Raw genomic sequence first — 13,316 nt, forward strand, 5'->3', positions numbered from 1 at the left:
ATCCTTGAATTTTTAATATACATGCCTAATAAAACCCAAACTCAAGTAAGATTTTCAAACACTTGAACTCCAAACTACGCATCCTTTTATCTTATTCATGTCCAATGTATTACTTTCTCCTAGTTTTAAGTCACCAACTACATATTTCATTTGATACATGTATGTATATATATTTATTTTTAAATTGTAGTAAAACACAGAATTTACTGTCTGAACTATATTTTACAGTTCATTGGCATTGAGTACATTTACACTGTTATGCTTTCATCATCACTGTTCATTCCCAGAACTCTTTTCATCTTGCAAAACAGAAACTTGGTACTCATTAGCAATGACTTCTTGTTTTGCCTTACTCCAGTCCTGGCAACCACCATTTTAGAAGAATCATAACACATTTGTCCTGGCTTAACTTAATATATAGTTAACAGTGTTGTTCTTCTTTTTCTTCTTCTTTTCTTTTCTTTTTTTTTTTTTTAAGAGAGAGTGAGAGAGGAGAGAGAGAAAGAGAGAGAATTTTTTTTTTTAATATTTATTTTTCAGTTCTCGACGGACACAGCATCTTTGTTGGTATGTGGTGCTGAGGATCGAACCCGAGCCGCACGCATGCCAGACGAGCGCGCTACTGCCTGAGCCACATTCCCAGCCCCTTCTTTTCTTTTTTTAAAAATATTTTTTAGTTGTCGATGGATTTTTTTAATGTTTTTTAGTTGTTGATGGACTTTTATTAATTTATATGTGGTACTGAGAATCAAACCCAATGCCTCACACATGCTAGGCAAATGCTCTTCGATTGAGCTACAACCCCAGCACTGTCAATGGAGCTTTCTATTATGTATTTATATGTGATGCTGAGGATTGAACCTAGGGCCTTACACATGCCAGGCAGGCACTCTACCACTGAACCACAACCCCAACCCCTTAACAGTGTTCTTAACATTTGTCTACACTATCAAAATTTCCTTCCTTTTTAAAGCTGAATAATATTTTTCTTCTTTTTGTATATAATGTTTATTCATCCATTAACGAATACTTGGGCTGCTTATATTGAGTGTTGCAAATAATGGTACTCTAAATATGAGTGTACGAACTTAGATCTAAGTCCCTGCTTTCAATTATCCTGTGTGTATACTTGAGAAGAATTGTTTGGTCATATAATAATTCTGCTTTTAATGTTTTGATTGCCATACTGTTTTTCACTATGGCTTATATCAACACACTTTCTGAACAATACTTGTCAATGGTAAAACCAGGAAAAAAATTTTTTTCATAGAGTTTTTATTGGGGAGGGGATAAATGGATTGTGTATGTGATAAATAAATTACATAGTATTTTTAGAAGATAATAATTGTCATGAAAAATAGTAACCATGTGAGGGGTATAAGAAGTCTATGTCAATTGGGCTGGGGTTGTAGCTCAGTGGTAGAGGACTTGCCTAGCATGTGTGAGGCACTAGATAGATTCTAAATAAATAAAGATCCACCAACAACTAAAATAAATAAATAAAGAAGTCTATGTCAAGCATAGCCCTTCTCAAAACTTACTGTAATTGTTCAGTATCTTTGTGACACAGGTATAATTCTCATTTCAAAGGAGAATTCTAAATTACAACTTCTTGACCTCAGTTGCCATGGTAACTCAGAGAATAGAATTACTGGACCAGCTCTCTCTTGGTCCAAATATGGGGCTATTGCAAATCTAAGTATTTTTTAACTCATTTTTATATCTGTCACTTTATCAAGTTTATGCCTTTATACTTTTTAGAGAGTATTTGAGGAGCAAATATGTGAACATCACTTTGTCTCTAGACTCTTGGTGTCTCTGTTGAATATTTGGTTCAGCTTCAGTTGGTGAGTCTTTTGAGTTTTCCTCTCGACGTCTGCTGCATTCTGCATCCATTACCTCTATTCAGTGACTATAGGGAGTGTGAAGCAAGGAAGATAAGTGGTTAGGGCTATGTTAATCTATTACTATGCAATAAATTTACTTAAACACTTTGAGGCATAAACAACCATAATGTTAGCTCATTATTTTTGTGAAATGTGACTTGCTGGTTATTTTGGCTTTGATATCTCATACAAAGTTGAAGTCACAATGACAGCAGGGCTGCAGGCCTAAGAAAACTAGATTTGGGTTGGAGGATCTGCTTCCAAAATGGTTGTCAAATTAGTGTTAGCTGTTGGCAGGATGCCTTGCCTGACTTCATAATATGACACCTGTCTTTGCTTAAAATGCATGATCTTAAAATGTGTAAAATGGAAGCCCCAAAGTATTTTATGATCAAGTCTCGGAAGTCACACACTGTCATCTCAATCCTCTTCGGTGTAGGAGGGGTTTGGTTTGAGTTCCAGAAGACAGCGATCATTGGGAAACATTCTGGAGCCTGCTTACCACAGGAATACAGTGAGAAGACAGTAGGTAATTAGATTTATGTCTTAAGCCCACAGGTTTGATTCCACAAGGATAAGACAGATCTATGGTGTGAATAAAAAGAAGCCTGAGGAACAGAAATCGTGGAAAGAGATCTCTTGACTTGAAAGTTTCCCAGAAAGCTGGAGAGATCTTGAAAAAAGATAATCCTTGAGTTGCTGCACCTGCAGACTACTTGACCATTTTTTCCAGAGTGGGCAAGGTCTGAATATCTCAACCTTCAGTGGTCATCAATAATAGATGTGGGACAATGGCACGTTTGACCCAGATGATGGAAAGGAGAGGTAAGATGAGTAGAGTTAAAAGAGTATATTCAGTACTGTTTACAAGAAAGTTCACATGGGTGTTATTGACTCTGCAGGGAAAAATATATGTTTTTTTTTAATTCATCTTTTAAAAAAATTTAGATAAAATTATAAAATGTTATTTCTGTTTTACCTAGAGGATGCATTTAAATATATTTTTAAATGCTGTTTTTTAAAAATACTATTTTAAAATAGTATTTTTTAAAATATGTATATATATAATATATATATATATATTTTTAGTTTTCGATGGACCTTTCTTTTTTTTTATTTAAAAGTGGTGCTGAAAATCGATCTTGGTGCCTCACACATGCCAGGAAAGAGCTCTACCACTGAGCCACAACCCCAGCCCCTTAAAATAGTATTTTTTTAAATACTATAAATGTTTTCTATTCCGTTTCTCCTTATTCCTGTTGCCACTCCCCAAAGCCAACTGCTTCGAACATATTTTTGGATATTCATCATCTTTTTTTTTAGTTGAAACAGTACCTTTATTTTATTTATTTATTTATTTATATGTGGAGCTAAGGATCAAACCCAAGGGCCTTGCACTGGTAGGTGAGTGCTCTACCACTGAGCCACAACCCCAGCCCCCATCTTTTTTTTTTTTTAAATAACATCCTTATATAGCTAATGTCTGGTTTCTCATATTTTATGTTTTCAATTGATTTTTGACAATGTACATAATAATTTAGTTCTCTTTCTCTACCTAATCCTTTCCATGTTAGCCCCATTCCAGCACACTCTTCTTGCCTTTCTTTCTCGTATGGTCCTGGAGATTGACCATGTATCAGAATCTGTAGGCATTTTCTGTTGGGCTAGTCAGTTACTCCAGCAAGAACTCCTAGATTTGCTTGAGGAATATAAGCCAGAACTCCTGCTTTTGAGGAGTCAAAGGAAAAAAATGTGTGGAGGGGCATTGCCTGAGAACTTTCATTTCTCTTTTTCTATATTGCTTCAGCCCTGTCTTTATCTGAATCTGATATGCTGATAATCCAGAGCCTGTCCAATTCATTTATATAAGAGAAAAAAATTCTTAGTTTTTTTTTCTTTTTGTTAATGTAAAAGGAATTGTTACCATGTAATATAGGGTTAAAGAAGATAATATGAAGTTTAACACCTTTTTTATAATGCCTTACATTTCAGTTCCCTGTTTTTCATCCCTATTTTCAAACTTCTGTCTGCAGAACTACCTAATACCACCCCCCATTTCTGACCCTTTTTAGGATAATGTGATGGCTCTCCTATCCTCACCCCAACCCTCACTTAAACATTAGCTCTCTCTTGTTTAGATAACACTCAAATGTCTGCTCTCTAGCTTCCAGAGTTTTATTAAGATCTCGTACCCATTGAAGTCTACTATTTTATTTGTCTTTGTAAATTTTAGATTCTTTGTTGCTTTAACTAACATTTTGATTGGGTTTGGGAGATAGCAGAAATAAGTACATGTATTCAATCTTCCATTTTTAATCAGAGGTCCACCATGCGGCCAGCGCAGTGGCTTCATTAATGAGGTTCTTGGCATAAAAATTAGCTAGCAGAGATCGAAATAAAACACACAGACTCAGTTACCTTATTTCTATGACCAGGTCTGAGACGGCTCCCCTCTCTGGTTCCCACCTCTAACCGCCTGGCAAGGCAGCAAGGATTACTCAGGGCTAGCAGGAGAGAGACAGAGAGAGCACGCCAGGGAGTAGCCTTTTATTGGGGAACAAGAAATTCAGGGGAGAATTCCATCCAATGAAGGTTGAGGGGGGCTGCACTCCAAGGTCAGGGTCAGTGATTGGGTCCCCGGGGGCAGTGGTCAGTCACACCCCAACATGGACGGGTTCTCTCATCAGGAGAGAGCTGGGAAAGTTCCGACACAGCCAGAACGCCTCAGACCCAAACCGGGAGTCGTCCAGTCACATGTGAGAATGGCTCCCCACACAGAGGCCTTGAATGTTTTAGGGTGAAGAAACATCAAGTTATTATAAAATGAAATTAGAATCATGACTACATTTCCTCCATCATATGAATATTCCTCAGTACCTAAAACTAATATCTCATTAATGTCTTTTTTCTAAATTCTTTAAGAGTAAACCTAAAGACTATCCTAATCATTAAATCTTTGTGGCTTATATACTTAAGGTTAATTTCCTATTGGCATTAAAAATGACAGAATTTTTGAGAAATACTATATTGTTAGTAAATTCATTGGACACCCCATCCTTAGCCGTTAAGAAATCTTCATCAGGGCTGGAGTTGTGGCTCAGTAGTAGAGCGCTTGCCTAGCATGTGCAAGGCCCTGGGTTCAATCCTGAGCACCACATAAAAATAAATAAAGTTTTTTTTTTTTTAAAGAAATCTTTATCAGATCCTATATGATGAAATTAGTTATCCACATACAATTCTGTGTCTATAGCTTTATGGTGTTACATTTCTCATGGCTCTGAGGATCATTCATCTGTAGGAGATCTTATGGTCACCTGGTACTAAAATTTTCATATTCCTTTGTCTGAAACTCTGAAGAAAATCTATTTTGTTTTTTTTCCTCAGCTTGGTGTTCTCAGGATTCTGCCCTTTCTGCAGAAGAAAAGAATACAAGCAGGTCTCTTGTAAGTTTTAAGTGTTTGTTTCCTGCATTATTTTGGAGTGCAGTTGAAAATAGATTACTGGGCTGGAGATGTGGCTCAAGCGGTAGCGCGCTTGCCTGGCATGCATGCGACCCGGGTTCGATCCTCAGCACCACATACCAACAAAGATGTTGTGTCCGCCAAGATCTAAAAATAAATATTAAAAATTCTCTCTCTCTCTCCTCTCTCACTCTCTCTTTAAAAAAAAAAAAAAGAAAAAAAGAAAATAGATTACTGTACCAGTAAGGTGGAAAAAATTAAGTCAGTGAAAATAAGTGAGGAAAAATACAGATAGTAAATCAGATCCAGTGGGGAAATGGGGACATATCTCTTTAAAAAAAATATATATATATATATTACATATTATATATATGATATATATATATATTATATATATATATATTTTTTAGTTGTAAATGGACACAATATCTTTGTTTTACTTACTTATTTATTTTTATGTGGTGCTGAGGATCGAACCCAGGGCTTCACACATGCAAGGTAAATTCTCTACCACTGACCTATAACCTCAGCCCAGGGGTCATGTCTTTGAAGAAATAAGTACCTACAGAATAATTCAAGTTGGGTTCAAATTTGAATGTGATTTGAAGAGGCAAAGCAAAATGGGACACAAAGTCTCTTCCATAATTGCATTGTTTAAGCTCAGTGTTTAAAACATTGATCAAAGATCAAAAATTAAAATTACTTAGCATGCATAAGACCCAGAGTTTGGTGCCCAGCACTACAAAAGCAAACAACAATAAGAAATCAGCTAGAAGAATAAATGGAACTTGTGTTTTTCAAATCATCCTACTTACTTACATGTTTTCTTCAGTTTGAATTTTTGGTACAAGTTGAGTTAAATTATATTAATGTTCTATGGCAGCATCTTGTATTTCTCACTCATATTTGTAGTTTTCTACATTTTTTATTAATTTAATTAGGTATATATGACTGCAGAATGCATTTTGATTCATTGTACACAATTGCAGCACAACTTTTCATTTCTCTGGTTGTACACAATTAGTGTCGAACCATATGTGCAGTCATACATGTACCTAGGGTAATGATGTCCATCTCATTCCATCATTTTTCCTGCCCCTATTCCCCCTCACCTCTCCACCCCTCCCTCCCCTTTGCCCAAAGTTGTCCCCCCTACCCTAAGGATCAGCATCCACTTATTTGATAGAACATTCAGCCTTTGGTTTTGGGGGATTGGCTTACTTCACTTAGCATGATATTCTCCAACTCCATCCACTTACCTGCAAATGCCAAATTTTATTCTCTTTTAAGATATATACCACAGTTTCTTTATCCATTCATCTATTGAAGGGAATCTAGGTTGCTTCCACAGTTTAGCTATTGTGAATTGAGCTGCTATAAACATTGATGTGGCTGTGTCACTATAGTATGCTGATTTGAAGTCCTTTGGGTATAGATCAAGGAGTGGGATACCTGGGTCAAATGGTGGTTCCATTCCAAGGAGTCTTGGAATTCCTAAGGAATTTCTAAGGAATCTCCATACTGCTTTCCAGATTGGTTGTACAAATTTGCAATCCTACCAGCAATGTATGAGTGTGCTTTCCCCCCCACATCCTCGTCAACATTTATTGTTGTCTATATTTAAAAAAATTTTTTTATAATTGTAGATTATATGCTTTTATTTTATTTGTTTTTATGTAGTGCTGAGGATCGAACCTAGTGCCTCATGCACGCTAGAGAAGTGCTCTGCCATTGAGCTACAGCCCCAGCCCAGTTGTCTGTATTCTTGATAACTGTCATTCTAACTGGTGTGAGGTAGAGTAGTTTTGATTTGCATTTCTCTAATTACTAGAGATGTTGAACATTTTTTCATATATTTGTTTATTGAATATATGACTTCTTTTGAGAAGTGTCTGTTCAGCTCCTTAGCCCATTTATGTATTGGGTTGTTTGTTTTTTTGGTGTTAAGTTTTTTGAGTTCTCCAGGAGCTAGATACATAAGTGTGAGTGTGCGTCTGTGTGCGTGTGCGTGCATGCATGCGTGTATGCGTGCGTGTGTATATATACATATATATACACGCACACGCACACACATTAGTGCTCCGATTAGTGCTATGACACAAGTGTGGCAAAAGTTTGCTCCCAAAATGTAGGCTCTCTCTTCACCTCATTGATTCTTTTGCTTAGAAGAAGCTTTTTAGTTTGAATTCATCCCATTTATTAATTATTGAATTTTTTTAATATTTATTTTTTTAGTTATATATGGTCACAATATCTGTATTTTTATGTGGTGCTGAGGATCGAACCTAGTGCTTCATGCATGCTAGGTGAGCATTCTACCACTGAGACACAGACCCAGCCCTAATTCTTGATTTTTATTTCTTCTACTTTTGGAGTCTTGTTAAGGAAGTCACGGCTTAATCCAATGTGATGAAGATTTGAGCCTACATTTTCTCTGTTAGGCACAAGGTTACATCTATTTTATGGTCATAGAAGATGCATTGTTCTTCATTGTCTCTAAATATTACCTGATTTCCTCTGCTCTTGATTTTTTTTTTCCTTCTGCCCTGGAAGATGCTCACATACTTGTATATTTCCTACTTCACTGCCCTTTCTTCAGATAATACTTTGTCATCATGAAACACACATTTCTTATGAACATATGATCCTACAGCTCATCCTCTTAGTCTAGTAGTTCTCTGATCTTAGAGACAGACTTGAGTTCAAATCTTTGACTTAGTGACTTAGAAAACATACAATCATGGACACTCTTTGCATCATTTGTAAATAAGGAAAACAATGGAACTTATCCCCCTAAAACATGGGGAGGGTAAATGAACATCATCATCACCCTAAAAAGAAAGCCTGTATCTCTTAGCCATCACTTTTTTATTTCCCTCAAGGCAGGTTACAAATCTACTTTATGGATTTGCCTATTCTGGACACTTTATATAAATGGAGTCTCATAATACATGGACTTGTGGTTTCTTAAACTTAGCTTAAGTTTTCTGAGTTAATCATTCTGTCACTTTATTGGCACTTCATTTTTTAATTTCTGAATAATATTCCATTGTTTAGATATACCACAGTTTGAATTTGTTTGTTAATGGATATTAGAGTCATTTGGCTATTATAAATATAGCCTCCACGAACATCTATGTAAAATTTTTATGTGGATACAATATGTTCAATTTTCCCAGGTCTGTAACATAGGAATGGAATTGTTGGATCAGTGGTAGCTGTGTGTTTAATCGTTTAAGGAAATTATTCTGCTATTTTCCACAGCACTTGTACCATTTTACATTCATACCAGCAATGTATGAGGGTTTTATTCTTGTCATCATTTATTATTTTATATCCTTTTGACTATGACTGTCCTAATGGGTATGAAGTAACAGCTTATTGTGATTTTGATTTGCATATACTTAGTGCCTAGTGATATCAAGCATTGTTTAGTGCTTATTTGCTGTGTGTGTGTGTGTGTGTGGTTTTTGTATGTGGTTCTAAGGATCAAACCCAGTGCCTCACACATGCTAGGCAAGCGCTCTGCCACTGAGCCCGAGCCCTAGCTTACTTGTATATATTTTTGAAGAACTGTCTATTTAGTACTTTGGCCCACTTTTAAATTAGTGTTTTGGGTTTTTTTTAATTAATATTGACTTTGTAAGAGGTCTTTAATATTAGCTACAATTTTCATGAGATAAATAATTTTGAACTGTTTTCTGCTATCCTGTGGGTTGTCTTTTCATCTTTTTAAAAATACTTTATATGGTAAAAATAAAGCAAAAGTGTAGTATCCAATATAACTAAAAAGTAAAGTATCAAAATGAACCTAACTTTATAAAAAAAAGGATTACCTCATTTAAAAAAAAAAAAAAGATCTACCTTTTTGAGCCAGGGCAGAATACTGGGGACTGAACTCAGGGGCACTTGGCCACTGAGCCACATCCCCAGCCCTATATTTTTGTTTTATTTAGAGACAGAGTCTCACTGAGTTACTTAGCGCCTCGCTATTGCTGAGGCTGGCTTTGAACTTCCTTTTATCCTGTCTGAGCCTCTCGAGCCACTTGTATCATGGGCGTGTGCCACTGTGCCCAGATCCCTGAAGAAATATTTTTAGCTTTTATATGTAGGTCTTTCATTTAACTTTTATATGTGTAAATTGTAGTGATTTATATTTTTTGTTTTGCATGTAAACAATCCATTTTCTCAGCAAAATTTGTGCAAAAAACTTTCTTTTTTTAGTGAATTGTCCTGTCACTGTGGTCAAAAATTTGTTGACTATAAATGTGAGGCTTATTTCTGGTATCTGAGTTCTATTCCATTGATCTATTATGTCTATTCTTATGGCAGTACCACAATGTCTTGATTATTGTAGCTTTGTAGTAAGTTTCGAAATCGGGCAATATGGATCTTTGTGCAAAATTGTTTTAGCTGGCCTAACATATTGGCAAATGCTGTAATCTCATCTTGTTGGGAGTCTGAGCCAGGAGGATTACAAGGTTGAGGCCAATCTGGGCAATTTAGCAAGAACCTGTGTCAAAATACAATATTTTAAAAAGGGACTGATAGAACAAGACTAGCATGGCATGCATGAGATTCTGGTTCGATTCCCAGTACTGGAAAAAAAGAAAAAAAATTATGTTGGCTATTCAGGGTCCCTTGCAGTTTTATATGAATTTTAGAATCTGCCTGTTCATTTCTGCAAAAAAAGTTGGTATGTTGTGGATTACATTGAACGTGTAGATCAATTTGGATGTATTATCGTCTTGACCATGGAAGTGTTGTCATTTTGACCATAGTCCTTTTTTAAGAAAAATTTTTAAATGTTTTAGTTGTAAACGTTGGACACAATACCTTTGTTTTATTTATTTATTTTTATGTGGTGCTGAGTATGGAACCCAGGGCCTCGCACACGCTAGGCGAGCACTCTACTGTTCAGCCCCAGCCCCAGCCCCAGCCCCAGCCCCAGCCCCTTGACCATAGTCTTTATCATGCATGAACATGAGATGTCTTTATTTACTTAGATTTTTTTTAAATTTCAGTAATAATTTTACTTATTTTGTTAAAAGTTTTTCCTAAGTATTCTTTTGATGCTATTGTAAATGGTATCACTTTCTTAATTTTCTTTTTGGATATTTTCTGCAAGTGTCTAGAAATGCAAAGTTTCTAGACTTTTTTATATTTATCTTGCATTTTGCAACCTTGCTGAACTTGTATATTCTAATAGTTTTTTTTATACAAAATGATGCATCATAATAAATGTAACAACAGATGCTTTCTCCTTAAGGTCAGGAACAAAATAGACATGTCCACTCTTCCACTTCTATTCAGCATTGTAGTGCAGGTTTTAGACAGCACAACTATGCAAACAGATAAGATAAAAGGCATCCACATTAGAAGGGAGAAAATAAAATATTTTTATGTTGTCTTTGTTTTCATTTGTCTCAAATATTTTGTAATTTCCGTGTGTGTGTGTGTGTGTGTGTTTGCTCATTGGTTATTGTTGAAACAATACTGAGCATGGTAGTGCATGCCTGTATTCTATTTACTCAGGAGCCTGAGGTGGGAAGATCACTTGAGCCCAGAAGTTCAAGACCAGCCTGGGAAACAATAAAAAACCACTGGGCAATGGGAGGAGGTATTGTTTAATCTCACGTATTTGTGAATTTCACAAATTTCTTTCTGTTACTCATTAATTTTTATCCCTTGTGACCAAAGAGCATACTTTGTACAGTTTCAGTCCTTTTTGATGTGTTGTGTCTTCATTTGTAGCCCAAAGTATTGTCTGTCTTGGAGTTTTATATGCACTTGAGGAATTAATTGAAAATTTATCTCTAAGATAAATTCAAATGAGGAATTTGTTCCTGGATATTTGTACTAAAACATACCAAAACCAAAAGTCAAAATGTTTTACTAGGTAATGTTCTGATACATACAGGAGAAGAGAATTAAAAGCTTTCCAGATTATTTGTGCCACATAAAGGAACCAAATTTGAGTCTAGCATGAATTTATATCATGGACTTACACCTAGCTTTATGTTTGTTCCAGTTGGATTTGGTGTTGGTTTGTTGTACACCAAGAGGTGACAAGAAATAGAAGTTGGGATTATTATGGTTAACTTGAGCATGTTGGAAACCTAGGAAAGACTGAATATTGTTAAATGCAGCTCATAAGTTGGACAGAATGGCAAAACCAGAGTGAAATACGCATTATTGCACCAGAGGGAGCCAAGTTTGGGCAAAGTGATCACCAGTGATTTCAAAATAAACAGTAGCTTGTTAATGGGCTATCACTGTCTGCAATATCAAAACCCCACACTTTTGGGGCTTGGATTGTGGCTCAGTGGTAGAGCGCTCGCCTAGCATGCTCGGGGCCCTAGGTTCGATCCTCAGCGCCGCATAAAAATAAATGAATGAAATAAAGGTATTGGGTCCAACTACAATTAAAAAAAAAAAAAACCCACGCTTTTGTCTCCTGGAATTTGACCTTACAAGGTAGGGACAAATTACTCAACTTAAGAATCAATTTAAGGGGTTGGTGTTGTGGCTCAGTGGTAGAGTGCTCGCCTTGCATGTGTGAAGCACTAGATTCGATATTCAGCACCACATAAAAATAAATTAATTAAATAAAGGTATTGTGTCCATCTACAACTAAAAAAATATTAAAAAAAGAATCAGTTGAGGAATTTCATCTACAGAGACAAATTTAGTTGATCTTACTTGAGAAGAATTTGTATTTCACTATTATGGCTGATGTGTTCTTTAGATGTCTGTTGTGTCTAGAGGGGTATAGTGTTATTCAAGTCTTCCATTTCCTTGCCAACAATCTGCTTGCAAGTTGTTCTATCTATTTTGGAAGATGGTGTTTGAAATCTCTAACAACTATTGTTCAATTGATGGTTTCTCTAGTGTGTCAGTTTGTGTTTTTAGACTGTTAGATTTATTTATTTATTTATTTATTTTTAAAGAGAGAGAGACAGAATTTTTTTTTAATATTTATTTTTTAGGTATCGGCGGACACAACATCTTTGTTTGTATGTGGTGCTGAGGATCAAACCCGGGCTGCACGCATGCCAGGCAAGCGTGCTACCACTTGAGCCACATCCCCAGCCCAGATATATTTATTTATTCATTTATGGGTGCTAGAGATTGCACCCAGGAACCCTTAACCAAGGAGCCATATCCCAGCTCTTTTTATTTTTATTTTGAGACAGGGTCTTGCTAAGTTGCTCAGGGCCTCTCTAAAGCTAAGGCTGCCTTTAAATCCTCCTGCCTCAGCCTCCCGAGTTGCTGGAATTACAGGTGTGCACCACTGGCTATATTACCTTATAATTGTTATATTTTCTGCCAGACTGACCCTTTTGTCATTTTAAAGTACCTTCAATCTCTGTAACAGTTTTTGTTATAAATTCTGTTACTTTCTAATGTAAGGATAGCCTGTCCAGCTTTCTTATTATTTTTCACATGATGTATCATTTTTTCAGTCTGTTGTTTAGCATTGTTTTTCTGTCCAGTCTGATAATCTCTGCTTTTTTTAATATTTATTTTTTTAGTTGTAGTTGGACACAATACCTTTATTTATTTACTTTTATGTGGTGCTGAGGATCAAACCCAGGGCCTCGCACGAGCTAGGTGAGTGCTCTACTGCTAAGCCACAACCCCAGCCCTGCTTTTTTTTTTTTTTAAGCTTTAGTTAATCCATTCATAATCAATATTGACACTGAAATAAATCATTTGGTTTATGTCTACCATTTCTTTATTTCCTTTGTCTCATGTCTTTCCTGTTTCTCCTTTGGTGCTTTTATTTTCATCAAGCAAACATTTACTAGTGTAAAATTTAATGATTTTTTTCACTGTATTTTCTTAGTGTTTGCTTGAGGGCTATATCATGCATTTTATTAGAATTCAGATTTACATTTAAATGATACTAAATACACAAATGTTATGTCCTGCATTTCTATTCTCTATTTCCTGTTCTCCCATTTTG

General features: G+C 35.8%; 1 protein-coding gene across 10 annotated transcripts in view; it reads left to right on the forward strand.

Annotated features, from left to right (window-relative positions):
- LOC110597012 (zinc finger protein 568) overlaps positions 1-13,316 on the forward strand; it is a 71,950-nt gene that overhangs the window by 1,628 nt on the left and 57,006 nt on the right. For 5 of the 10 annotated variants that reach the window (XM_078033119.1, XM_078033113.1, XM_078033111.1 and 2 more), the window contains exons 3-4: positions 2,438-2,711; positions 5,271-5,329. In XM_078033119.1, the coding sequence (XP_077889245.1) occupies positions 2,678-2,711; positions 5,271-5,329 (93 nt within the window). In that variant the 5' untranslated portion in view covers positions 2,438-2,677. Of the gene's footprint in view, positions 1-2,437; positions 2,712-5,270; positions 5,330-12,882; positions 12,962-13,316 lie in introns of those variants that run through there. The other 5 variants (XM_078033117.1, XM_078033115.1, XM_078033116.1 and 2 more) reach the window with 2 other exon arrangements.

Source organism: Ictidomys tridecemlineatus, chromosome 15, assembly GCF_052094955.1.
Source record: "Ictidomys tridecemlineatus isolate mIctTri1 chromosome 15, mIctTri1.hap1, whole genome shotgun sequence".
In the NCBI taxonomy this organism is placed as follows: domain Eukaryota; kingdom Metazoa; phylum Chordata; class Mammalia; order Rodentia; family Sciuridae; genus Ictidomys; species Ictidomys tridecemlineatus.